The sequence below is a fragment of the Falco punctatus genome (assembly GCF_963210335.1).
Source record: "Falco punctatus genome assembly, chromosome: 1".
NCBI lineage: Eukaryota > Metazoa > Chordata > Aves > Falconiformes > Falconidae > Falco > Falco punctatus.
The window spans coordinates 93,740,250-93,767,520 of NC_137580.1; the positions used below are offsets into that span (position 1 = coordinate 93,740,250).

Consider the following 27,271-nt stretch of genomic DNA (forward strand, 5'->3'; position numbering starts at 1 on the left):
GACCCTCCGCAGCACCTCAATCCTCCAGCCTAAAGGCTGGGGTGCATGTGAATGTGCCATTTGGGGAGGAGATGGTGCTGTGCCCTGAGGAGCCCCAGGGCACCGTGGGGGGCTGCAGCTGGAGCCCCCCACTTGGCAGGCATCGGGCATGCGTGCAACACCTCCCTGGGCAGCCCGCCGAGCAAACCCACTTTGGCTCCATTTTAAGACTCTCCCTCACCCAGTGGAGTACCGGGAGCATTTGCATGTGATCCAGGGCACCAATTAATCCCTGGTCATAACGAACTGCACAGACCAAAGGGACGAAGCTCGGCAGCTGCAGCGCTTTGGGGCTGCAAATGGATTTCTAGCACACCGAGCCATCTCTGAGCAGATCCAAGAGCCTGAGCTTTTATTCCAACCTCTGGAAGCTCTGTCTGGCATCATTTGGGAAAAATCCCTATTTTTGCATGGAAAGCCTGTGTGCGCTCACATCCAAGTGCTCTAAGCAGGAGAGGAAGAATAATTAGGCAGAAGATAGGCAGAGGCATCCGCACCGCCGCTACCTGATTTATCCCCGCGCCTGTGCTGGCCCGGCCACACGCTGTAACACGCCTGGCCTTGTTTAGTCTGTGTGGGAGCACAAATCACGGCGCAATGTCATCGCTCTGCCAGGGTCTGGATTTCATTAGGAGCCACATGATCGGCCTTGGCTGCTGCTGGGGGCTGGCCGTGCTCCCCCCGCAGCGCTGCACAGGATGCAGGGGCGACGGGTTGGGGCGCAGGGCTGAATAGGCGCCTTGTCTGCAGGTGAGGAGCAGCAGCCGCCTTGGTGGGACAGGGGTTTGGTCCCCCTGGGGTGTTTGAAGACCCTGACAATAGTTTTAGGGGAAGGGAGCGTGGCCTGAAGCTGTCCCCTGCTAGCATGGTGACTGGGGGGGTACGGCAAGAGGGAGCCCCTGCAGCAGCCCTTAGCCCAGAAGATGGGACCCACAAGTTTGGGTCGCTGCCCTTCCCCAAAAGTCAGGCTGCTGAAATAGAGGGGCACAGCTGGCAAGTGGGCAGCCCCAGGCCCAGGGATGGAAGGGGCTGGCTGCAGTCTGCCACAGCCCATCGCATTCTTTGCAGCCCACTGCACCTCTTGCATCCCTTATATCCCATGGCACCCTTTGCACCCCTTGCAGCCCACTGCACCCCTTAGATCTCACTGCACCCTTTGCAGCCCTGGCAGCCCACTGCACCCCTTAGATCTCACTGCACCCTTTGCACCCCTGGCAGCCCACTGCACCCCTTAGATCTCACTGCACCCTTTGCACCCCTTGCAGCCCACGGCACCCCTTAGATCTCACTGCACCCTTTGCACCCCTGGCAGCCCGCTGCAACCCTTGCATCCCTTGCAGCCTGCTGTATCCCTTGTGTCCCTTACACCCTCTGCACTGCTTCACCCCTTGGAGCCTGTGGCCCCCACACATAACTCACAGCCAAGCCCATACACTTCTCCTCTCTTGCCCTGTCTCCCTCCCAGGTATAAAGCGTCATGCAGTGGCCCCAGAGCATCCGTGCCAGCCAGCTGGGAGACCCTCCAGCAGCGTGCAGGGGATGCAGCTCCCATCTCTCGCCCAGAGCAAACCCAGGCTCACCAGGCAGGGCCACGCAGGCAGGACCAGGGTGTCCACAGGGTGGTCTAGACCTGTCACCCCACATCACACAGACCTGACAACCCCTCTACTCTGCAGGGAGTGGAGACATGAGGAGCTCCTGGGCTGCAGGGCCACAACTAACATGAGTTCACCCTGGCTGACCATCTGCATCTCCTCCTGGGGAAGGATGTGCAGTCAGCATGTGTGTGCAGCATTTCCTCTAAGTCCCCATGGATGCTCAGCCCAGACAACTGAAGCCCGGCAATGTTTTCTGACACATTTCTGATGATGTATGCTCCTCCTAGCAGGGCAAACCCAGCTTTTCCAGCTCGGTAGCCCTTGCTCCACTGGCCGTGTCAGCAGCCGGTCAGGAAGGGAGCATGGAGGTTTCACCCGGCACCACCAAGAGCCAGCGACCACCTCGATCCAGATCTTATTTTAGCTGCAGCTCAGGGGTGAAATTCCCGTTCAGAGATTCAGCTCCAGAGGCCAGAGCAGGGGAAACACTTTTACTCCGCAGTGTTTAAATTAGAATAAATCCAGTGAGCCCAAGGCTCTGAGGCTCCGGTGGTCCCAGCCATGCGTTTCCCTCGCCCAGGGGATAAGCGTGCATGACACTTAGGTCAGGCACAAGGTTAAAGTGGCTCAAAAAAGGAAGAGAGGAGGCTGGGGGCAAGCAGCAAAGCCACCATGGTGGGTGACCACGCACCCAGTGCAGGATGGAGTTGGGAGGCTGGTGTTGGGAGCCCCTTCCCCATGGGTGCAGGGAGCTGGTGCAGCTCTTGGAGGGTCCAAGGAGGAGCTGGAGGAGACTCTGGGAAACCATCCAAACCAAGCTGGGTGAGGAGAGTAGGATCGAGCCCTGAGGAGAGGAGCCACCTTGAGACCTGGCCCTGCAGGGGGTTTGCTGCTCTGGAAGCGACCTGGCTCTATCCCCAGCTTGGGTACCAGCCAGGGACTAACCGAGTGCACCGGGGCTTGGGCTGAGCCACTGCCAAACCACCGGCTCTGGCACAGCCAACCCAAGCCATAGCCATGCCACAGAGAGCAGAGCTGCTGGTGGGATGCTCGCCTGCTCCCAGTCCACGCCCCAGACGATGCTGCCTTTTCCCCGGCCCCACAGTAAAAGCAATAAAGCCACGTTTGGTGCAAAAGCCGCAGTGCATCAGCCTCTTTCAGTGACAGCTGGCTGCCTGGTGAAACCACGCTCTCCAAAGGCTGAGTGGCTGTCAGGGGAGCTCCCAGCTCCAGAGCAGTGACTCAGAGCCATGGTGACGTGGCGGCTCTCCCGTAGGGATACCAGGGTTGGGCAGATGTCTCCTGTGGCTGGGTTTGCACTCGGGTTTCTCTGGAGAATTAGTCTTAATTGCCATGTGCTCCAGTTGAGAAAACAAGCTGTCCTGCTCCATGCACGTGGGTGCTTAGCTCCCGCTGCCGTCTCTGTTTGAGTCAGGGTGCAGCAAGACCATAAAAATGCTGTTTTCCAGCATTTCTGAACATGTAGAAGTGCCGTTTGGGGGAAGGTAATATCCAGGCATCCCTTCCCTTAAATGGGCAGTGGACACCTCTGCAAGTCTCTCCATCCTGGAAGATATACTCCCTGCAGGTGAGTGCAAGAAGCTTGAACCCCACGAAGACCCTTCACTCAGGGCTGAGATGAGTGGCTCCAATGGGAAACAGAGTCCTTTGGCCCTCTAGATGTTCCTGCACATCCCAAGCCAGGGCATGGGCTCCATCCTATGACATGTGCTTGTCCCCCTGCTTCTACTACCCACCTCTGCATCTGCACCAGCAGCATGAGGAAAGCCCCACGGTTGGTTTGGGGGCTTGAGAAGAAGCAGCAGGCCAGGATTACGACTCCCTCTGTGCTGAGGCAAGGAGCATCCCACTCTCCTGGTGCTCCTCATGGCCATGAGCACCCAGATGCAGCCTCATCCTGCCCAGTGGGACACATTGCTTTGTGCACATGAGCCAGCAGCAGCTGCAGCAGCGATGTGGCTGGAGCATGTGCAGGTCCCATTGGGCTCTTCCCCAGCCCCACTTGCCCAGGTAAGCTCCATGGTGGGGACGGCAGGGCGAGGAAGGACAGAAGGAGCTTTCTCGCTCTGTTTGTCCCTCCATAGTTCAGTCCAAGCCAGGTTAAGGCTCTTCCTGGAGATCACGAGCCAACTGCAGGGTTGTTTCTGACCCTCACCTGGTCACCCTACTCCAACCTGAGCCCACAACCCAGGAGCCTCATGCACATTCCACATCATGATGTGCTCCCTTGCCTGGACCACCTGGGGCATATGGAGCACGGGACACCCCTGGGTCACCTGTGCTGTCCAGCCTCAGTCCCCATGCATGCCACCCACCCACCTCCTCCATGCTCCTAGACCCCACCTGGAGCTGCAGATTGTCCCCAGTGGGTGACCCAGCTGCAGTTCAGCTCACTGAGCTTCTTCTGCCATCTCAAAGCCCTTTGTCCCTCTGTCCCCATGGCACTCATGCTAGTCCCAGCAAAGCACCCTGGTCCCCCAGCTCCAGCTGCATCCACCACAGTGAGTTTGCCCTGCATCACTGCCAGCATCCTGGTCCAGCAATAAAGGCAGTGTGAGCACCACATGAAACAGGGCCAGCTACCTCGTGGTGTGCACACGGGCTTGGAGATCTGCACCAGGTCCCCCAAAAGCCCAGCCCTTGCAGACCCCAGCCCGCCAGCCTGCAGAAGGCAGCGCCTGGAGCCTGCCAGGCTAATGAGAAGCGCATGGGACCCACATCTGGTAGCAATTGAGCGGGGAGCAGCGCTGGGAAGGGAGGAAGCGCAGATTTCCTGCAGCACAAAGGAAGGGAGAGGAATGTCCGTGGTAGAGCGGAGGTCCCAGCGTCTGCCCTCCCTCTGCCGGCTTTGCCGCAATGCCTTCGGTAGGGGTGCAAAGGCACCGGATTGTGCCTTGCTCCTTCGCTGGCACTGCTGGAGCTTGTCCCTGGGAACATGCTCCCCTCTTCCCTGGGCTGAGTCCCTTGTCTGCCTGGCTGCCCCCCTTTCTGCTCACAGCTGTGCGCAGGCACCCCACGGCTGCTGTGCACAGCTCATGGCCGTGCTGGCCCTCCAAGCCTCACGCATGGTCTCTTCCCTCCAGTCTGGTGCTGCTCAGTGTCAAGGTCAAGACCCTGCTGCTCAAGGTCTGGGGTCGAGACAACCTTCCCCATGCCCAGGCACCGCTGGGCTTCAGCTCCCCCTCGAAACAGCCTTGGGAAGAGAGCAGAAGCCCCAGCGAGGCAGTGAAGGCAGCAAGACCAAGGCAGGGTCTGCTCGATGCCACGACGATGGGGCTGTGACACTTGGAGGGGACGAGGCAGGTTGCATTTAGGTTGTCACCAGCGCAGGCAGTCGCGTCGGAGGCAGGCAGCTTGCCTGGTCCTGTGCTGGTACCAGCTGAAGTCTTGGCCACCAGACCCAAGTATCCACACCTGCCGAAGGGATTTTGGTTTTCCTGCTGGGAAAATACCCTGGGACAGCAAAACCCTGGCTTCAGGTGACACCCAGAGCAGGATATTCAGCAAAAGGTGCTGTCAAATCTTCATCACGGAGGATGGCAAGCATCGGGGATGCTTTTATCCTGGTCTTTTGTATTGCCCCAGTCGGAGCTGAGCAGCACAGCTAATAGCTTTTAATTAAAAGACCCTTTTTTCCCCTTCCCCAGCAGCTGAGCAGGCTGCAGCCACCTGGGCTCTGAGCCACGGCTCTGCCTCCAGCCGCTCCGGCACGGCAGAAACCTCTTGGTGGTTCCCAAGGCTGGGGCTGGGGTGATTTGTCTGTTCAAAATACAGGGACATCGCAGCCAAGCTGGGGGAGGAGCAGGCAGGACAGACAGACACGGCAGGGTTAACTCTACAAGGCAGTGGTCTAAGCAGCTCAGAGGTGCAGGGACCTGCAATCAGCCCACCCAAAGCCTCTCCAGCACTTGGGATCTGGAGATGCTTAGGTGGAAATCCGAGGTGACCAACCTGGGGAGGGGGGGAAAGGGATGGTTTATATCCAAGAATACTTTAGGGATATCCCATTTGCCTGGGGGTGCCCCATGTTCTTCTCCAACACGGCCATTTCTACTCCCCTCCAGCAGGCAGAACAGCTTTTGTCGGCTTTGAAGTCATATTAAAACAAATACTTTCAAGGCATTTTTAATACATTTCAGGGGATCTTTCATTTTGCTAATTCAAGCCAGGAACCTTTTCTATGCGTGTGACTGAAATGAATTTGCGACTCGAGTTGATCTCATTACCTGCACTTGAGTGCTCACCAGCAGCAAAGCCATTGCCATCCCGAGCGGATAAGCCATTGCCATGCCGGAGACACGTCTGAAGTCAAAATGCACTTAAACCCCGGGTATGTTAAGGAATCAGGAGGGACCCTGGCAGCCCAGGGGTCTCGCCCTTCTCAGGGCTCCCCAGAGAACCCCTGGATGTTGCCTGGCTTGGCTCCAGCAGGGTGTCCGTGGGGAATGGTCCCCAGCTCGTGGGCTGGAATGAGACCGTGAAGCCAAGGGCCTGGAGAGTGAAACCCCTCCGATGGCGGTGACACCGGGGGTCACTGCGTTTCTGGCCGCAGCAGTCACCCTGTAGGGTCACTCAAACCCCATTGGACACGCTTTGGATAAAGTCAGTTAAAACATTTTCAGATGGGGTGGGGACGTGCTCCCGGCGCACCCAGTGCGATGGGCTGGAGGGAAACCAGGAGACCTCCCGCCGGTGCCTGGTGCCCAGTGCATGGTGTCCAGCGAGCAGTGCCCAGTGCGCGGTGCCCAGCGCCCGGTGCGCAGTGCCCCGTGTGCGGTGCCCGGTGCCTGGTGAGCGGTGCCCAGTGCGTGGTGCCCAGTGCCTGGTGTGCAGTGCCCAGTGAGCGGTGCCCGGTGAGCAGTGCGCGGTGCCCAGTGCCTGGTGCCCGGTGCGCAGTGCCCCGTGTGTGGTGCCTGGTGAGCGGTGCCCGGTGCGTGGTGCCCAGTGCCCGGTGCACAGTGCCTGGTGAGCAGTGCCCGGTGTGCAGTGCCCGGTGAGCAGTGCGCGGTGCCCAGTGCCTGGTGCCCGGTGCCCGGTGCGCAGTGCATGGTGCCCAGTGAGCAGTGCGCAGTGCCCAGTGCCGGGTGCGCGGTGCCCGGTGAGCAGTCCCGGTGCCCGGTGCCCAGTGCCCGGTGCGCGGTGCCCAGTGAGCAGTGCGCAGTGCCCGGTGAGCAGTGCCCGGTGCGCGGTGCCCGGTGCGCGGTGCCCGCTGCACGGTGCGCAGTGCCCAGTGCCCGGTGCGCGGTGCCCGGTGAGCAGTGCCCGGTGCCCGGTGCGCGGTGCCCGCTGCACGGTGCGCAGTGCCCGGTGCGCAGTGCCCAGTGCCCGGTGCGCGGTGCCCGGTGCGCGGTGCCCGGTCGGCCCCGCCAGCCGCAGGGCGCCACCGCGACCCGGCACAAGGGCCCGGGGGAAGGCGGCGCTCGGGCTCGGGCGCGCTCCCGGCGCCGAGGGGCGGGGCCGCGCACATGCGCAGGACGGGGTGTGGCGGGGGCGCGCACATGCGCAGGGCGCGGCGGGCGGCGGCGGGGACGCGCACGGCGGGGCCATGGAGCGGTTCGGCGGCGGCGGCGGCGGGCCCGGGGGGTACGAGGCGGCGGCGGCGGAGCAGTTGTCCCGGCAGCAGGAGCGGCACTACCGGCTGCTGTCGGAGCTGCAGGCGCTGGTGAAGGCGCTGCCCAGGTGAGCGCAGGGCGGCGGGGGGGCGGCACCGAGCCGGTACCGAGCCGGTGCCGGTGCTGACCCGGTGCCCGCAGCCCCTGCCAGCAGCGGCTGTCCTACACGACGCTGAGCGACCTGGCGCTGGCGCTGCTGGACGGGACCGTGTTCGAGATCGTGCAGGGCCTGCTGGAGATCCAGCACCTCACCGAGAAGAACCTCTACAGCCAGCGGCTGCAGCTGCACAGCGAGCACCGCGGTGCGGGCCGGCGGCGGGGGGCGGGGGGAGGCGGGGAGCACCGCGGGGGGGCAGGGGGTGAGGAGGCTGCAGGGAGTGGGGGAGGGGGGCATGGGGGGGGGACAGGCCCAGGGCATGGCGGGGACGTGGGGGACAGGCCCAGGGCATGGGGGGGACGTGGGGGGGGACAGGCCCAGGGCATGGGGGGGACGGGGCGGGGACAGGCCCAAGACCTGGGGGGACATGGGGGGCACATTGAGGGGGGCAGGCCCAGGGCATGGGCTTGGGCATGGAGAGGGGCAGGCCCAGGGTTTGGGGGAGACATGGAGGGGGGCAGGCCCAGGATATGGGGGGGGCAGGCCCAGGGGGTGGCATGCCCAGGGCATGGGGGGAATGGGGGGGGCAGGCCCAGGGCTTGGGGGGCTGGGGGGTGGGGCATGACGGGGCATACCCGAAACTGTGGGGATGGACCCTGAGGGGCACAGCCCAGGGACGCTGGGGGGATGCTCAGCACACTGAGGGATTGTGATGGGGACACTGGGAGTAGCCTTGGGATGCTGGGGGGGAGCAGGTGGTGGTGGCACTGGGGTGGGGGGCAGCGAGGGCACTGCGGAGGCGAGGCAAGCCTGGGGCATCTGGGGGGCAGGGAGTGACACTGGGGGGCAGGTTGTGGGGGGCACAAAGGGGGGTGGGACACTGGGCTGGGCCCACATAGTGAGGAGGGAGGGGACATGGTGGCAGTGTGCCTTGACCCGCCGCCCATCCCTGTCTCCCTGTCGCAGGACTGAAGCAGGAGCTCTTCCACCGGCACAAAGAAGCCCAGCAGTGCTGCAGGCCCCACAACCTGCCGCTCCTGCGTGCAGCCCAGCAGCGGGAGATGGAGGTGAGGGGGGGGCAGGCCGGGTACAGCCCTCCCCTGGTGCAGGGGCTATGTCCCTTCCCCAGGGGGCTCACAGCCCCTTTGCTGTAGGACCACTCCTGCATCGCAGCAACATCAAGGCATCTCCAGAGGGTTTAACTCGTTGCCACCCTGCAACCTTGGGAGCTGCCAGCCATCCAGTCTGGTCTTGCTAGCACCACCCTAGGCTCCCCACCCTGACCTGGGGGTCCCCTTCTTTTGCTATGCCCTCTATCCCCCCAAGCATTGGGGCCCAGGCTCTTGCCATCTGGGATAGCTGCAGTCCACGTGTGATCCAAGAATTCTGGAAGTTCAGGAGCACACTCCGAAAGACCGATGCTCTCTACAACGCTTTAACAATTCTTTGCTCTTTGACGGGTTGAAGCCCGCATACGGGTAGAGAGCAAGGTATGTGAAGTCTGCCATTACGTCACAGCAAGTAGAAAGCAAAGAATACTAAAAAAATGAATGTATTTTACTTAGTGGCACTGATAAGGAGGAACTACCTTGAGGTACAGTAAGCACAGAAATAGTTTCTGTGAGCGTCCTGAGGCATTTGGGAAAGGCACTTCAGCACAGGCAGTAGGTTCAGTCCCAAAGGACTTACCTTACGTTGGCGATAAGATAGAAGCAGTTTTATAAGGTAAAAGAAACTACAAGTAGCTAGTTATCTTAATTGATGGAGTTTAAATGTAGGGGTGAAGTTATTTTACTCCACGTAGGACAAATATAACTGTTTAAATACAGCCTCTTTCCTGACCTTTGCCCATGACAAGAACTCACTGCTGGATCTCTTGACTTGGTGTTGCCAGATCCCTCATTTCCTATCAAGGTGACTAAAGCCAGGCTGGACCTCTTCTAGCTGTCCCTGTTACTTCTGTCTCTAAATACTGTAGACTTACAGCAAGTAATAATCTATATGCCTGTTTTAAAGCATTTTCAATATAGTCTTCATTCATTAAGTAGACCATTCATTATGCATTGTTTCTCCATGTCTTACATGATGTGCAATATCTTCCTTCTGCCTTCACTCTGCTTTCCTCTTCTGTTTTCCTCTGCCAGGTACTAGAGTTACTTCTTCCCCTTTTTTATCCTCTGATATTTCTGCTGTAGAGCATTTTGGGAGAAATAGATCGATCATCTCGGTGACAATTGGTATGTGTCTAATCGGAGCTGCCCTCTGTGTTTAAAGGTTTCGAAGACCAGCTCCCACAAGATAGCTTGAGATTGACCTTCCAGGAGAGGTAACACAAGATGTAGTTTCTAGATGTCTGGCTTCTTAGTGGAACCTATAGCATTTAGAAAGGCTTTGTCTATCATGCCGGGTCGCCAGCCACCAGAGCTGAAGCAAAAGCTTGTGTTTAAGCCTTAGTTTTTTCCAAGATTTTGGCACTTTTCGGTAGCCCAGTATCAGGTGCCAACCCTAAACAGAGTGTAGGCACTTAAATCTATTTTTCTTCAAACCCATGGTAAGTCACTCCTCCAGCACAGTAAGTGGAGGAGATGATGGTGTGGTGCCTCCTTCCCCCAGGGTGGCTGGAAGGAAGGAAAGTCTTTAGGGAATGAGGGATTTGCATCCTTTTATATCTTCCACAGAGAGCCTCTAGACTGAAGAAAGTGTAAGGACAGAGCTTTCTTAGGTTCATTAGCATCCCATACTGAAGGAGGCAATTAGCCCGTCTACCTCACCTTTTATTGAGGCTTAAGTTGTCTTGAATCTATTCACATATATTCTAATAAGATCCTGTCCCAGGTGTTTTCTGTGGAGTAGCTGATGTATGGTAATCTGCTGGTAGATCAAAGTCCTGCATCCTCCTTAACAGCAAGTTCTGCAAAGCTTTCTCAAACCTATGGACATAATTAGAAATGTAAGATGCTAATTGACTGCCGTACATCCAAGAAAGGTTATATGAGGCAGCTCCTGCTCCATTTAAGTAATAACTGCTCTTCATTTAGGTGGGGCCTTTTGCAGACAGCCGCTGCTATGTCCATGCTGTAGACAAACCTCCGTGCTTTTCCCAGACTGTTCAGGGCTGAGACCTCTGTCATTCGAATTTGGGATTTTCCCCAGGACTTGTAGCAGTGCACGGGCTTTCCGCTCCCCTGTCGGATGGCTTTGCCCAGCCACGGCTGTAGGAAATCCCACGCATTGTTGATTTCTCCCTTTCTGCGCAGCGAGGATAGCTTACCCTTGTGAATATTTCCAGCTAAACACATGCCTGTCTACTGTGTTGCAAAGGGTAAAATGTCGAAACTAGTGCCATTTATTTCCTGCAAGAGAATGAGCCTTCCTTTGCATTTAGATGGGATTTGATGCTTCCTGACTTTCGCTGTGGCTAGCAAAAGAAGTCTGTCGCTCAGTGCAGCCTGGTAAGGTTGTATTGCCTAGCCTCCACACACACGTGGCTTTTTATTTGAGCTGGGCTCTGTCCTTGTTCTTTGCAATCCTTCTGCTCTCCCCTCTCCAGCAGAGTTTCTGGTAGGTTGAGATTTCCTCCAGAACTGTCGAGCAGTGCCCCTTTCTGCAGCTAGCTGAGCATGTAAGTGCTCCTAGAGCGTGCCCACTGCTCCTGATGTCCAACGTGCCTTTGACGTAGCACACAGTCGCTGTGCTCCACTTCTTCAGAGGCAATGTAGACATTTCTCTGCTGAGGTTTAGGCACACGTCGGCAAGGCAGGAGGAGCTGGGGGCTGTGTTCTGCTGGTTGGAGCTATTTTGCAAAGTCCTTACAATATTCTCAGTCTGCCAAAACCAGAGCCCCAGTGTGCTGTAGTCCCAAGCAGGACTTCAGCTTGCTGTTGTCAATACAAAATAAACCGTCTTTCCAGTTGCAAAGTTACTTTTTTGAGGAGTTCAGCTCCTTTAGTGAATAAATGGGCTCTGGTTGTAGTTTTACAGCTCCAGGTCTGTGTGTTAGTGTCCAGGGAACAGGGAGGCATTCGAGCTGGCACCTTGATGAGCTTTGGTGGCCTATGTTACTCCTCCAATTCTTTCTTCAGCCTCGCCAGTCCTGTGAGGGGTATACAATTTTTAGACTGCTGGCTTCTTTTGAGCCCCTGCTGCTGGAGTGCTCAGCTGTAGCCTGCTGCTCAGACGTTGGCTCATGAAGAAAAGTCATTCAGATACCGATCTGTTGCTTGTGGTCTTTCAGGGCCCCAAACATACATAAAGCAGGCTGGTCCCGATGCCCTGCATTTTCTGGAGTGATAGCTTTGCTGTAAGTCATGGCAAGTGGAGGAGGGAAGATCTGGGGCTGTGCTTGCTGCCCTCTGCTGTCCTTGGGACTCTTGAGAGCAGGCGTGCTTCAAGATTCAGTTGCTCTTTGGTTTCAGTAAAAGACCCGAGATGAGAAAAAGATAGGAGGGAAGCAGATATGCCACCTTTTCCCCCTTGTCTACTGTTATCTTTTTTTCAGGCCGTGGAGCAACGAATTCGAGAGGAACAGCGAATGATGGATGAGAAGATAGTCTTGGAGCTGGACCAAAAAGTGATAGACCAACAGAGCACTCTGGAGAAGGCTGGGGTGTCTGGCTTCTACATCACCACCAACCCACAGGTTGGTGTTGAGGCAGGAGTGTAAGATCTGACAGTACTCTTGTATTAGTATTTTCATTTTTTAGAATAACCTTGCTCTTAATGAATCCTGAATGGCTGGGTCAGAAAGAATGATCTGTCCTTTGCCTCATCAGCTGGTGGGCAATGTGCCCTGGGCCGACCCAGTACCAGGTTCATAATGAAGGAGCAGAAACCCATTAGACGGGGCAGCATCCCCAGCTTTCTGCAATGTTTTTCCCAGTGTGGAGGGAAGAAACGCTGTGCCAACAGCCTGCAGTCCTGTGACTCTTGAATGGGCCTGAATAATACTAAAATAAATGGCTGCGTAGGTTTATCACTTTTGTACCTAGCTTAGCTGTACAAATTGCCTTGAAGAAGTCTTTATTAGGCGTCTTGTTAATTCTTGCACGTGACTTGCTGGAGGTGATGATCACAGACTGTGATTAGAAAATTGTTCTTGGTTTCCCCAGTGCATCTGCTCTTAAAACTTGTGAGCAATCGCCTGGGTTTTTCTCTGTTGTCTCAACACCACCGCAGGAATGAAAAAATAAAACTTTGAAGGTCTCATTGTAAGGCCACAAAAGTTTGCAGGGAATGCAGAAACAGGCTGTTCTTAACTCTGTTTTTTCAGCTGATTGAATTTCACTTTGATAAAGACCTACTAGTGAGAAAAGATGGCTTAAACTTAGTTAAACAGGCATTTTCTAAAACCCACATGATTCCTGGTTGTGTAGCCTTGAACAAGCCTCTTATTTTTCCTGTGCTGCTATTCCTCATCTGTATAATGAAAGCAGCTCTTTCTCTCCCCTCCTGCCCCTGCCTCATGTGTTATTTTTGTAAGTAATAACTCTTAACAGGGTTCCTATTTGGTGGGTTTTGTTTATGTTTGCCTTTACAATAGCTGGCAAAGCAGACACAGACCTTGGCTTGTACATGTGAATGCCACCATCATGTAAGAAATCACTGCTGGAATCTGTTCTCCATGCATTTCCCATCAGCTGATGTGTTTCCTCCCAGTCTGTTGTATAAAATGCCCACTTAGGCAGTTGATACATTTTTACAAAAATAGATTTTTATTTCCATCACGTAATGTCTGCAAGCCTGAGTCACGGAACGGGGTTCACTGAATTAGCTACTCCACCACATAGTCTCTGCTAAATGGCTTGTGAGCTAAATGTAACTAAAGAGCAAGCAGATGGTAAGGAAACCATAAGCTGATGTTGGTGACTACAGGAGACTGTGGTCTTCACTTAATTACAGTCATGAAAAAGGAGTTTTTGATGAGGAATGAAATACCTAGAGGGGGTTTGACGCTCCAGCACAGCAGTGTGTGGCACATGGCTTAGGCTCTACCCAGAGAGTACCCAAAGCAATCCCTCCTGCTTCCTGCCCTTCTGTGCTGGAGAAGGATCAGGGCAGTGAAGGTGCTGCTGAAGGATGAGGGGAGGGAGCTGTGCTGACCTGGAGAGCCTTGTCTGGGGTGTGTGGTTGTGTGTGTGCAAGGGCATACTGCTGCCCCTCTCCTGGAGGCCGCTCCAGAGGCGGAAACCTGCAGAACTGGCCAGCCCTCTCTGCATTTATTGCTAAATCATGGTCGAGAAGCAAGAGCCGTTCTGAATCCTTAATGAACTATAAAGCCCTGGGATTCCTAAGACAGCTGCAGTTTGCAGCAGATCTCTTAAGATATTATTACTGGGTATTTTATAGAAATGCTTAAACAGGATGAAGGCTTTGCTTTGTATTTGTGTGTTTTTTCTTTTGTTCCCCAAAGATTAGTAGCTCTTGAGTGGGTGGTACAAACCAGTCCTTTCTGCTTCCTGCAGCAGGGAATGGGATCGTCTTGTTCTTGCAGAAATGTCTGTCTTCTTTTGCAGGAGCTGACTTTACAGATGAATTTACTGGAGCTGATTCGGAAGTTACAACAGAAGGAATCTGAGTCGGAGAAGGCTTTTTCCTGAATGAGCAAATCTGCTGTTTACTTCCCAGAGTTTTCTTCAGACTTCTCTCTAAAGAATAGACTGTTAATGCATTTGCTTTATGTTGTGTCAGGAAGAGGTTCCTGGCTGTAGAAGAAATAGCTGAGGCCCTTAGATAACCTTAGAGCCTAGGGCAGGCAGACCCCCAGAGCAGGGGGGTGGTTGGGGGGCATCATACTGCCTCTCTCCAGTCCTTAGAGCAAGATGAGTGCTGCGCAGCTTGCTGGGACGAGAGAGGTGACGGAGGAGGGTGTTAATCTGCCACATACAGCCTGCGGTGTCAGTGAGGCCGTTTACTAAGCCGGGGGAGGCTGGGCCAGGCACGGAGGCAGCAAACCCAGCCCAGCCGTACGTGGGTGACCCCTGTGTTTAGGTGTATCAGGCTGAATGGGTGAGCAATGTGAGCTCCAAATTGCAGTCTTCTCTTCTGATTTGAGGAGGAGGAGCAAGTGTTGCTGGTAGGGAATGGGAGAGGGGAGTAGCTGCCCTATCAGACAGGGAAGCAAAGTGGGCTCACCATCGGTATTGCTTCACCATAGCAGATGGTTGGCAGCTGGGGGAAAAAAAAGTCCAAGGTTTATCTACAAGATACTTCTTTGTGTGTTGAGGCAGAAAGAGCCTCAAACAGGCAGACCCTTCCCAGAGAGCCCTCTAGGCAGGTATCGACATCGGCTTTATTAAATAAGGATTTCAGGCTTTTGGCCAGCATTGCTGAGCTGTGATACTCGCAGCATTCCCACCCGGCTCGGATAGCAGAGAAGGCTTGAGAGCTTTTGCTTTGTTACTTTAAACCAGTTTCCAAATGGAGAGAAATAAAAGTATTTGCCCTGCCTTCTGGGGCTGCAAGTGTCGATGATTGTGATTACATTTGTCCCATACCTGCTTGATGAGCGTAAAGCCAGAAGGGAACCTGCAGCGTTTCTGAGACCTTTCAGGGCTGAGCTGATAACCCCGAGAGCCTGACGCATCCCTGGGATTTGGTGTGCTTGCTGAAGAATTGGTAAAAGAACGCTTCAAGTATGTGAGAAGCTGCCACCCAGAAGGACACACACACACACACCTTGGACACAGCCCCTCCTAGATGGCTGGAGCAGCAGTAGAGCTGATGGTGTGGCTGGAGAAGCTCAGGGACAGCTAACAGCAGGTCAGGGCTGCTGCTGGTGGGTTCAGCTCTGCTTTGCTGCCTGATGCTGTGAAGGGTGCAGCCCACCTTGGTCCAAAGCTCCCCACAAGCCAGGAGAGTGGTCCCTGCCACCTCTGCTGCCATCTCTTCCCAGGGGACAGCTGGTGCTGGGGACCACAGCGGGCTGCTCTGACACTGCCATGACAATGGCAATTCTCAGGCTTCCTGTTCCCACCATCTGGTTGCAGACAGCTCTGCCAGGCATCTGATCCAAGATGAAATTTTCCATGCCTGTGGTCGGGTTGGGTTTCAGAAAGGCTTTTCCATGTGAGATGGAGAGCGGCAGGGTGGTCAGACGTGGTTAATTGGTGGAAAGGGTTATCCTTGGGGAGTAAAGCGCCTGGGATAGCTCGTGATCAGGGAGCATTCGGTCAGGATGATTTCAGTGGAGGAAAACTTGCTCAGCCCCGCCACAAAGCATTCCTGGGCAATACAGTGCTGAGGGTTCACAGATACTTTCCCAAGCAAAGTGCCTTTGTGTCACTAGAGGGTGATGCCTTCCTACAGCGCTGGCCGTGCCTGTGCTGCTGCACTTGTCCTATTGCCGGTGATGGCCGGAATGGGGTTGCACCTGGGGAGAGTCACCCGAAGGAGCTGGCAGTGCTGGGAAGGATTACCGGATTCCGGCTGTCTCAGCTCCTTGGTTCAGCCATCTGCGCGGCCCCCGAGCTCTTGAGGGGTGCCCTGGTGCAACATGTGGTTGGGCACCCCTTTGGTGGCAGCTCAGGTGGCTTCAGCCACCCATGGAGCTGGGCCTTGTGTTCCTGCCCAGGTCCCCTTTTTTGCCAGAAGCAACATGGAGAGGGGATGCACAGGATGGTCGAGTTCCCCATTCCAGTGCAAGGTGACCGATGGGAGAGCTATGGCTCTGCCAGCCCCGTGCTCACCCATCACCTGGGCGGAGGAAGGTGAACGATGAGTGGTAGAAAGGGACAAGTCCTGTTTCCCGCTTCCTTTTTCTATACTTGGGGCTGATGAGGAGGATAGCAGGGTCACCTCCACCCAAGGAAGTTGATTTAGCGTGGATAAGGGTGAATTGATGTAGGTGGGAGCCCTTCGTGTCGCATGGTGGGCTCTGAGTTGATCATTACCACTCGGGAGTGACGTTTGGGCTGATGACTGATGGGTCCATGGAAACACCAGCTTTAGTGCTCAGTAGCCATCAGAAAATCAAATGAAATGTTAGGAAGGAAGCAGGGAAGAAAATGAAAACCATTTTGCTACTGGGAAGTTGCTGATGCACCAGCACCCAAACACAGGTCCCTTCATCCTGGGAAGGGTACAGTAGAGCTGGAACAGGCTCTGCTAAGCTCTGGGGACATCGGGGGACCCCTCCCAGCCAAGCTGCTCTCCTCTATCTGAAAACAAGGTGCCCAAGAGGGAACAGGGTAGAAATAAAGCTACAGGTGACATGGGGAGGGATTTTGCTCCCTTCAAGTGTGACAGCTGGGGTGTTATGTGGAGCCTGTAAAAGGCAAGTTCAGGTGGGACAGGTGACTGCTTGGAAAGCTCCTCGCTGGGGGGGGGCTGGAAAAAAGGTTTCTTGGTTCAAGCGGAGGTGAGGCACTTCTGGAAAAGAAATGCCTTTTGCTATAGAGATGGAGAGCGGCGATTCCCTGAGCTGCAGACGCTTGGAGCCAGGTGGAAGCACCACATCCACACTTTTGCTCGCTTTTTGTGCTCTCACCAGCTTTCCTCGCTCCTGGGCGGCAGGACGATGAGCTGGATGGGCCTGGCGAGGAGCCTCCTGCTGCTGCTGCCCCTCCGCCGCTTTCCCCCGTACCTCCGCTGCTACGTGGCGGATCTGGGCACGGAGGTCCCCGTCCCCAGGCGGCAGCTCCGGCGCACAGCGGGTAGGGGCCGATTCCCCTTGGAACAGCCCAGGAGGAGCGGAGCAGGGTCCCAGCCCTTGGCTCCAGCCAGAGCCGTATCCCGGATTTGGGATGACCCCTCCGCTGTCCCCTTGACGGTGGCTCCGGCTGCGCACCCCGTGGGGGTGACGTGTCCCCCCCGGGTCTCGGTGCGCTGCCAAAACCGCGCCAGCCCCTCCGCGGGGGCCGGGGCTGCCCCCCCTGTTCCCCAGCCCCCGCCCCGGGGGGCGCTCGGAGCCGCCCGGCCCCCGCCCGCCGCGCCCCGGGGGGGGTCCCCGCAGCCGGTGCCCGCCCTTCCGCCGGGCCGGGGAGGCGGAGCCGGGGCGGGCGGCGGCGGCGCGGAGCAGGTGGGGGCCGGGGCCGCTGGCGGAGCCCCCGGCCGCGCCCGCGCAGGTGAGCGGGGCCTCCCGGGAGCGGTACCGGTACCGGGGCGTGGGGCAGGCGCTGCGGCTCGGGGGAGCGGGGCCGGGGCTGGGCGCGGAGCGGGGGCGCGGTGGGGCTGAGCAGGGGCGAAACTTTCCCCTCCCCACCCGGGGGTGAATGCAGAGGCTGAACCGGCCCCGGTTCAGCTGTGTGTCCCCATCCCCCCGCCCCGCGACCACCCCCTGCCAGCCCGGGCGGGATGCTCCCTGCCCCAGCGGGCGTCGAGCTCCGCGTCCTGCCCGGCTGCGGCTGTTCGGGCATATTGGGGTCGGGCACCCTGATACTGCCAGCCCCTCCCTTCTTGAGGACCCCAATGCTGGGGGAGGGGTTCAGCCAGCACAGTTGGAGACAACAGGCCTGTTGTCCCCACGGGCCAGCGTCATGCTGTCGGCTCGCGGTGGCCTTTCCGCAGGACCTTTTGGCCTCCCAGGCAGATGGACCCACAGGGAGCAGGGCTGCACCGAGTGGCACCGGCCCCCCGAGCGGGACCGGTGGTTTGGGGATGCAGGGAGACACCTATCTTGGCATGGGAAGGAGGGCAGCTGGAAGGGGAGAGCATCACCATAACCACAGACCACCCCACGGAGCAGCTGTGAAGTGGCACCTGAAGGTCCCCAGAGCTGCGTTGTCCCGCTTTCCCATTGTCCTGCTTTCCCGTTGTCCTGCTTTCCGGGCAGCAGCTGCCAGCTGGGGCCGATCCTGACACTGGATGTGTTTCCTGGTCTGGCCGGGGACTCCCACGTCCTCACGGAGCTGCTCTGGGCTTCCTGATGCACGCCTCTGCACCACGCCTGGGCTTTCCCTGGGGATGCAGTGGGATGTTGGGAGCTGGGAGATGCTCTGTACCCCCTCAGTGGGCTCCAGGCACGCCAGGGCGATGGTCCGGTAGATGTTAAATAAGGTGGAGGGGAAGCAGCACAGAAACCTTCATCAGGGCTGGAGATAAATTTGGGCTTTAATGCAGCTTTGCTTTAAAAAGAAAAGCCTGCGAGGTGCTGCCCTGCGGGTGCTGTGGTTTCCCTCCCAGCTGGCGTGAAGCACGGGTCCCTGCGCAGAGTGGCTGGCTGTCCTGTGCCACCACCCTGGAGGAGGACACGCTCTGCGGCTGTGGTGGCTGTGGAGCTGAGGAGCAAGGGAACACCCTGAATGTGCCCCGGTAGCTTTTCCACCCAGTCCCCACCACCCAATAGCTCTCTGCAGGGGGGGATGCTCACACCTTCCTGCTCCTCTGTCAGGTCTCCAGGCAGGGTCTCGCTGCTGCGGACCCCTCGCCCTGCCGGAGGGCAGGGCCCCCTGCCTCCACCATGGCCAGATGGCTGCCTCGCTCCACCGACCTGACTCGCTTCTGCCAGAAACTCAACCGAGTGAAGACCTTGGAGGACGACATGATGGAGACGTCCTTCAACAGATGCCTTTCCACCATTGACTTGACGCTGCTGGGCATTGGGGGCATGGTGGGCTCCGGGCTGTATGTCCTCACAGGTACTGTGGCCAAGGAGATCGCTGGCCCTGCCGTCATCATCTCCTTCATCATTGCTGGCTTTGCCTCGCTCCTGGCTGCTCTCTGCTATGCTGAGTTTGGAGCCCGGGTACCCAAGACAGGCTCTGCCTACATGTTCACCTACGTGTCTGTGGGTGAGATCTGGGCCTTCCTCATCGGCTGGAACGTGCTGCTGGAGTACATGATTGGGGGAGCCGCGGTGGCCAGGGCCTGGAGCGGTTACCTGGACTCCATCTTCAACCACAAGATCAAGAACTTCACGGAGACCCACGTGGGCACCTGGCAGGTGCCATTCCTGGCCCACTACCCTGACTTTCTGGCGGCTGCCATCTTGCTGGTAGCCACCGCTTTCATCTCCTTTGGGGCCAAAGTGTCCTCCTGGCTCAACCATGTCTTCTCGGCCATCAGTATGGGTGTCATCCTCTTTATTCTCATCATGGGCTTCGTCCTGGCCCAGCCCAAGAACTGGAGTGCCCAGGAGGGTGGTTTTGCCCCATACGGGCTGTCGGGCATCATGGCCGGCACAGCCACCTGCTTCTACGCATTCGTGGGCTTCGACGTCATCGCGGCCTCCAGCGAAGAGGCCAGGAACCCACAGAAGGCTGTCCCCAGGGCCATTGCTTTCTCCTTGGGGCTGGCCACCGGGGCCTACATCCTGGTGTCGGTGGTGCTGACGCTGATGGTGCCCTGGCACACGCTGGACCCCGACTCTGCCCTGGCAGATGCATTTTACAGGAGGGGCTACGCCTGGGCAGGGTTCCTGGTGGCCGCTGGCTCCATCTGTGGTGAGTACAGGCAGCGGCGTCGGAAGCTGCCCACCTCGCTTGCAATGGGGGCTGGGCACCAGGGTGGTTTGGGTCTGATGGGGTCCTTCTTCTGCCCATCCCTCAGCAATGAACACGGTCCTGTTGAGCAACCTCTTCTCCCTGCCACGCATTGTCTACGCCATGGCTGAGGATGGGCTCTTCTTTCGGGTCTTCTCCCGTGTGCATCCCCGCACACAGGTGCCCGTCATCGGCATTGTGGTCTTCGGGCTGCTCATGGCCCTGCTGGCCCTCATCTTTGACTTGGAAGCCCTGGTGCAGTTCCTGTCCATTGGCACGCTGCTGGCGTACACCTTTGTGGCTGCTAGCATCATCGTCTTGCGCTTCCAGCAGCAGAAGGTGGATGTCCCTGCACCGGCAGCTGGTGGCCGGCCCACCCCTGAGCCCCATGAGGGTCCATCCACCGGCGAGCTGAAGGAGTATGAGTCCTTCTCCGACAAGCTCCAGCTGGTGGACAGGGACAAGAGCAAAGAGCACCGGGAGCCAGGACAGCTGAAGGCAGCTTTCGAGCCCTACCTGGAGTTCCTCAGCGACTTCTACCCAGGCGAGGTGGTCACGGTGGCCGTGGTGACCCTGATGGTGTCTGCCATCTGCCTTTGCTCCGTCTTGGTGTTCGGCAACACCCACCTCCACCTGCCCACCTGGAGCTACTCCCTGCTGCTGGTCCTCTTCAGCCTGGGCTTCCTGCTCAGCCTCCTCCTCATCTGGGCGCATGAGCAACAGCGCAGCACGCAGACCTTCCAGGTACAGCCGGGGCCGCAGGTGGGATCAGTCCCTCTGCCAGGGTCGCTGGGGTGGGAGCAGCTCTGGTGGACCCACAGGAGGCCTGGTGACACCAGTCTGGTGAAAGCACCACAGCTGCTGGGGGAGGAGGGCGGTGGCAAGCTCTGGGCGCGGGGAGGTGGTGTTGCCCGTGGTGGCACTCTGCATGGTCACTGGTCCCCAGGAGAGGACATCCCCAGCAGCTCTGCGTCCATCCCATGGGACTGCTCCTACCCACCCCAGGCTCCTTTCTTCTCATCCCCACAGCCCCCTTACTCCATGCATGTCCCAACTCCTGCCTTTGGCCTGCCCTTGAGCTACATGGTGGAGCTCTTCAGCCTCCAAACCACTTTTGTTGCCTTTTGTGCTCCTCACTCTCCGGTTCCCAGCCCTTCTGGGCCCCGGCCCAGTGTGACATGTGGAAGGTAACACCACGTTCCTGCCGTGCCCATGCGCCAGCTGCTCCAGCAAGGACCATGTTGGCTCTGGATTGCACTGGAAGCTTGTTTGGTCCTTGCGATGATGCCTCTGGGCTGTTCCCAGTGCCCATGCCCACCCTGCCAGCCTGGCTCCCAGCTCCTGGATCCTCATTGTTCCTTTTGGCTGCCTTTTTCTCCGGGGAAAAAAAAGTCATTTTCAGAAAGCCCAGGAGGACGGTCACTTTGTCCCCCACATTTACCAGTGCTGGCTTTTGTCTCTATGGTTTTAAGGATGGGGAATGTGATCCTGCAGGTCTCACGCCCCCCAGCTCCTTTTCTCCCACAGATCCCCCTGGTACCCCTCTCCCCGGCGCTGAGCATCGTCCTCAATATCTATCTGATGCTGAAGCTCAGCTACATGACGTGGCTCCGCTTTGCCATCTGGCTGCTCTTAGGTGAGTGCTCCTGCGGCAACGTGAGCCCCGGGAGGGCGGTGGATGCTTCAGGGGAGAGGGGAGCCGGGCTTGCCCCAGCACTGGCCAGCTGCGTCTGCAGCTCTTCTCCCCTGGCCATGGGTTTATAAAGCACATCGTGCCCCTTTCTGCCTCCGGTTCCCCTTTGAGACAGAAGCCAAGGTCTCCCAGACCCTCTCTGGTTCCCAGTGTGTTATGACTTGTTCCTGTGAAGGTCTGGATCCTCCTTCAAGCTCTGGACCAGAATGACAAGGCTCCCAAGGCAGCTCCCTGGGGCTTCAGAAGCCCTTCCTAGCGAGGGTCTTCCCCCTCCCAGGCTCTGGGGGTGCTCCCCTTGCTCTCAACACGCAGTGGGATCCTTTTCCTCCTGCAAGCAGCTCAGCCAGGCGCCCCGGCACCGTGGTTTGTGCTGCTTCGCCAGGATGCCGGCCACATCCCTGCCAGCTGCCGGCCTGTGCTCGAGCCACTGCCCTTGCTGTCCCCGCTGCAGGCCTGCTGGTGTACTTCGGTTACGGCATCTGGCACAGCAAGGAGAACCTGCGGGAGCCCAGGCCACAGCGTGTCAGCGCCCGTTACGTGGTGTTCCCCAGCGGCAGCCTGGAGGAGAGGGTGCAGGCAGTCCAGCCCAGCTCCCAGCCCACTGCCGGGCTGCCGGACACCGACGACTGTAAGAGATGACGCCTCAGGGGATGGGGACACCTGGCTATGGGAGCATCTGACCCCCTCCACACAGCAAGGCCAGAGACCCCCCCACCTCCTCTTCCTGCTCCCTTTGACAGAGGAGCCACTGGGGCAGCCCTGGGCCTGTGGCTCCATCTGGAGATGATGAGGATGCTCGCCCTTCCCCACCCGGTCCCTGCAGAGCATGGCTGGGGGCTGGCTCCCTCCCTCTCCGTCGCCAGCACTCAGGAACTGGGTCTCAGCCCAGTGCCTGCCCTGCTCCTGAGGAGCCGTGTCCTTGCCACCTTCCCCCAGGTGCACCCAGGCACCGTGCAGCAAATCTATCCACAGCTGGGGATGCAGAGGGACCCTGGGGACCCGCGCAGGCAGCCCAGTGCCGCCAGTCCTAGGTCTCATCCTGGCTGCAGCCCTGCAGAGCCCCCCTGCCTCCTGCTCAGCCCACCTGCAGAAGGAGGCAGGGGCCAAACATGCTTCCCCGCGGGCACCCCTGCCGTCCGCACCCCCAGGGCCACGCTCCGTAAAGGCTGGGGCTGAGGAGCTGCTGGGAACAGGAGATGGGAGAAGGGACACGGCCGGTGTGGGCTGTCACAGCAGAAGCCCCACTGCATCGTCCCAGCCGCTGGCATCGGCTGTTTGGGGAGGGGTGGGGGCTGTTCCTGGCAGCAAGGTCACAGCAGGGCCAGGCTTTTGCCCCAGCCCTGAGCTGGGTGTGGGCACTCAGGACCCCAGATTTCTTGCCTTGTCCCCAGAGGTCCCCTGCAGCATCCCTGGGCTGGGCTGCCTGGAGCCAGCTCCTGCCTTCCCCTGCGCCCCAGCAGCACAGTCTGCACTGCCGCCTGCCCCAGCATGGGGGGCTCAGCCCCTCAGGATACCCCTCCCAGGCTCGCTCGGGCTTGAGACGGGCTCTGCAGGTGCTTTTCAGTATTGCCCTCTCCCCGGCGAGCACCCCCATGCTCTGGGGTTCACCCCGGCTGCTGTGGTGTCGTGGGGTTGTTCCCCAGCGGCACTGCTGCAGCCACCCCTTGCTGGTTTGCCCATGAGCAGCCTAAAGTGGAAGGGAGGTGGGGGTTTAGTGCGTTTTGGAAGAAAACATGGAGGAGACAATCCGTTGAGCACGAGGTTGCTGAACTGCCAGGCCTTGCAGCGTGGACACCCTGCTCCCTGCAGCCATGCTGGACGTGCAACGTCATCTGCATCCTGTGAGGAGCCGGGGACCATGGGCAAGCTGGTCCCATTGCTTCTTGCTGGCCAGTCCCTGGGGGGGCCTAGAGGGGCCATGGGTGGTCTCGGTACAATACGCCGGCTCCCTGGGTGAACCCCTCCGCCTGCCAGCGCTGCTCCGCGTCCCGCCTCTCCCCTGTGCTGCCGCTGCTGCCGACGGAGCAGCGTGTCCCCGCCGTGCTGTGGCCCTGCTTGGCACCTCTGTGTAGTGGCTTGTGAGCAATGGGCTGACACGGTCACCCTCATAAATACTGGTTCTGTGATGGCTCTGGTCGTTTGTGCTGAGTGTGTCCCCAACAGTCCACGTGGGGAGGGTCACGCTACCCACTGCCACCTTCCTCCCAAGCCCTGCAAGGGCAGCAGTGGGCCGGTGCGTGCAGACCCTGCCCGGGGCTGCTCTCGGCCATCGTGGGGCCAGGACAGGTCACAGGGAGTCACCGTGACGTGCTCCCAGAGCTGGGCTGGCACGTGTGAGCTGCACACCACCTGGCAGGTGCACACCACAAGGCACTGCTGAGAGCAGCTTTGCTCTTCTGACATGGGTGTTCTGTTCACGAGGAGGGGCTCCGGTGGGACCCACAGAAACTGGGACCTCCAAGGGGCTGGGACAGCTGTGCAAAGGTAGCCTGGAAGGTGAGCTTTAGAGATACACAAATATAACTATACCTGATGGGCCTGAACCCCTTTGCCAGCCCCAAGGACAATGCTGAGCAGCACCAGGGCAGGTTCGCTACAGCTGCCCAGGGTTACGATACTGAATGGATGGGAGAACTTGTGAACCGGAGCAAATAATGGGAATTAAAGTGTGAGTCACTTGAGATAACCCACAGGCACCCCCATCCTCACCATTGTTTCCTTCCTGTGATAAAGTCATTCTTTATTAAAAAAATATTCAACAAGTATCTGGGGAGGCAGACAGACTTAACTCTCCTTATCAATTGTTGGCTTTTAATGCCTGCTAGAAATCCATTGTCAGCAGGATAAAAGTGAGGAGAAAGAACCGTAGTGATGTATCAGGAGCAAGGGAGCCTGGTGGGTGGCTGAGGAAGAGCAGTAGAAGTCCTAGTAGAGCAGGACAGGCTGAGGTTCAAAACATTTTTGTGTTCTCTTTTGGAGGAAAGTCAATAGAAATCACACTGCAAAATATTCTCAGCTGTTGCTGGGGCTGGGCTCACTCAGCGTGAGCTCCTGATCAGCCTTAATTTGACAAAGATCTAAGAGTTGTTGAACGAGCCTCATAGCAATTGATATTTAATCTATTTTAAAATGTTCATCTGTAAAAATGCAGAGGAATTACTGCTTAGGCTGTGCCATGAAAAGCAAATGTGGATACAGGGTAGCCCCCAGCACAGCCAGGGAGAGGCAGGGAATGATGGGGATGCAGCTGGCAGGGAATTAAAGGATTGAAACATAATTAACGGCAGCCTGGGAGGTGAGCATGCCCTCTTGAGCACGCTTGCGTTGTTTTTTTTTAAATAGGATTACAAAATTGGTCAGTTCATCTGTGTCATACACCATCCCGTTGCAATAACATGCCCTGCGCAGGCACAGAACATGTATTAATTGATTTTAAATTGCCTACCCATTAATGCACACACAAAAAGAGGGGGCTGTCAGCAGCCACTGCCACCAAGGGAGCCCTGCTACAATGATTTGTTCCTGAAAATTGTAGCAGCAGAAAGAAAAAAAAAAATCCAAACTAAACAGTGTCAGCAGTGCCTCAAGATGGCAGCTCGTAATTGTAGGGAGAACATCAGTTCTCTCATCTGTATCCCCCCAAGTGTGATCCAGCCGGATTTAAAAGCAAACCATCCCCGTACGCAGCTCACCAAACCTTGTTTCATAGAGGATGGGGAGACAACCGCTTGCTGTTTCACTCTGGCTGACAGTACACAGATTTTCCATAGGAGTATCTTTCTCCAAATTACCTTTAAAAAAAAAATAAATAAAAATCATTTTTTCTGGGATTCATGGAAACGGTCTATCAGCCTATCTGGACTGTATGGAAATCAATCTAATCACAATGCATCAGTGAAGTATTTAGGTCAGTGGCGTAATGGCCGACGCTGGGGGCTCCGGGAACCTGGAAGGGCTTTAGGGGCCACGGGGCAGGAGCAGCTCCAGCACATGTGCGCCTGGGCTGGGCTAAGAGGGTTAATGTGATCCCTGGATGATAATCCCCCACAAACAGCCTGTGAGTGGGCAGGCAGTGGCCAGGGACAGCCAGAGCCTCACCAGCCCCACTGCTGGACTGGGAGGTCAGGGTAGAGGAGCTACCAGGGCAGTGCTGGTTTGCCATGCCCTGGGAGGAGAGTTCCCACAAAGCAGGCGTAAGGAGACAAGTTGAAACGCAAATTCAGAGGGGGAATAACATGGGATTTGTACTAGAGAGAAAAATCAACACCAGGAATACTACCCACCATCGTTTAAATGGTAAAGACACCAAATTAGCCTGGCATCCCTCCACGCCCAGCCCCGAAATGTGGCTCGGTGGAGGGATAGCCAGCCCAGCTCCAGGGATAAGCCAAACGGCACTGAGCTGATGATGATCTTGGAGGCTTCAGGAAACAGGCTCGCTGCTTTCGCCCACGCAGCCTCAGCGATGCAAGCTGGGGGAGCTCCTGCAGGGATGGCTGGGCTCTTGCATGGCGAAGTGCAGCAAGGGATGGGAGTCATAGGTGCATCCCAAAACTGCTTCAGAGACAGTTTAATCACTGAAGTTACACTGAAATAAGCAGGAACTGACCCATTTGCATACTTGAGCCCTGACCATGCTCAAGGGAGCAAAAAGGGAGCCCCAAGCACTAGAAGAGGGTGGTGGGCTTCTGCCAAGGAGAGAGCAGCCCAACGTCCTAATTAAATCACTTCCCAGCCTCCTGTTTCTAAATCATCCCTCCTTATCCCTCCCACCCCTCCACCCCAGCTCTGAAAGCAGCAAAGACAAGCTGCAGGGCTCGTTTAAGGCTGGCTGTAAGTAATCCTCTCATTATCCCCTGCGATCCTCCCCTCCTCCTCCTGCAGCTACAGCCAGAGGATGAGGTAAGCACAGTTCTTCATCCTGAGACGCCAGCAGCCGTGTATCTGCTCCTCCCACTGCCTGGAAAACGGCAGGGCATTAAAAGATGGCACAAACCGTGGGTTGGGTGGTCCCTTCATCCCCCCGTGAAGTGCCAGTGGTCAGGCCAGCAGCTGGAGCGCTGAGCACAGGGGTACCCGAAGCACGGTAGGAATGCCTGCGGTCCTGCTTCAGCAGCCTGCGTCTCAGCAGTCCCTGCAGCAAGGCTGCTTTGGGGCCACAGCTCTTGGTGAAAACATCTTCTAACCAGTTGTACAAGCATATGCAGGGACAATGTGGTCCCATCCCAGCAGCAGAGGCTCATTTCTGACAGCAGACAGGCCAGTCTCCAACCACACAGCCACAAAAGGATAAATCTTCACCACGTGCACAGGAGACAAGGCAAGAAGCAATGGACTTAAACTGTCACGGGGGAGATTTAGGCAACAGACTAGAAACACTTGCTTCTGGCAAGAATAACTTTGCCTGAGAGGTTACGAAATGTCCATCAGATGCTGTCAGGAATGGGCTGCAGTGAGCTGTTCCTCTTCTGGAGCAAGGACAGCTGATTTCTCATGATCCCACCTGCCTGGGCTTCCCTTGCTACACTGGAAGCCCTTTAGGACAGCACCAAACCCCATGGGCCCTGATCTTTGCTGGGACAAGAGCTAAGGCACCTTTCTGCACGGCAGCACACTCAATATTGTAAAGGAGATGAAAGCGCTCCTGAAAAACTCTGCTGTGCTGGAGGAGAAGCTAGGAGTCATGTACAGGCTCCTCTGTCCCAGCCCTGCCTTCAGATGATGCTTATTAGTAGTACTACAGCTAAAACTTTAGTGATCACCTACGTAACTTACACCAGAAGAGTTTCATGTGG

The 27,271-nt window shown here is 57.2% G+C and overlaps 2 protein-coding genes across 2 annotated transcripts; both read left to right on the forward strand.

Moving 5' to 3' along the window:
- The first annotated feature begins 7,156 nt into the window (after positions 1-7,156).
- On the forward strand, positions 7,157-14,832 carry DGCR6L (DiGeorge syndrome critical region gene 6 like). The gene is made up of 5 exons (XM_080401132.1): positions 7,157-7,337; positions 7,412-7,572; positions 8,334-8,434; positions 11,866-12,006; positions 13,880-14,832. The coding sequence occupies exons 1-5, from the start codon at positions 7,204-7,206 to the stop codon at positions 13,961-13,963; spliced, it is 621 nt and encodes a 206-aa protein (XP_080257258.1). The 5' UTR covers positions 7,157-7,203; the 3' UTR covers positions 13,964-14,832.
- A 91-nt stretch (positions 14,833-14,923) lies between these two features.
- Positions 14,924-23,602, forward strand: SLC7A4 (solute carrier family 7 member 4). The gene is made up of 5 exons (XM_080401032.1): positions 14,924-17,428; positions 18,694-19,744; positions 19,851-20,527; positions 21,311-21,419; positions 21,928-23,602. The coding sequence occupies exons 2-5, from the start codon at positions 18,763-18,765 to the stop codon at positions 22,113-22,115; spliced, it is 1,956 nt and encodes a 651-aa protein (XP_080257158.1). The 5' UTR covers positions 14,924-17,428; positions 18,694-18,762; the 3' UTR covers positions 22,116-23,602.
- Positions 23,603-27,271: the final 3,669 nt, after the last annotated feature.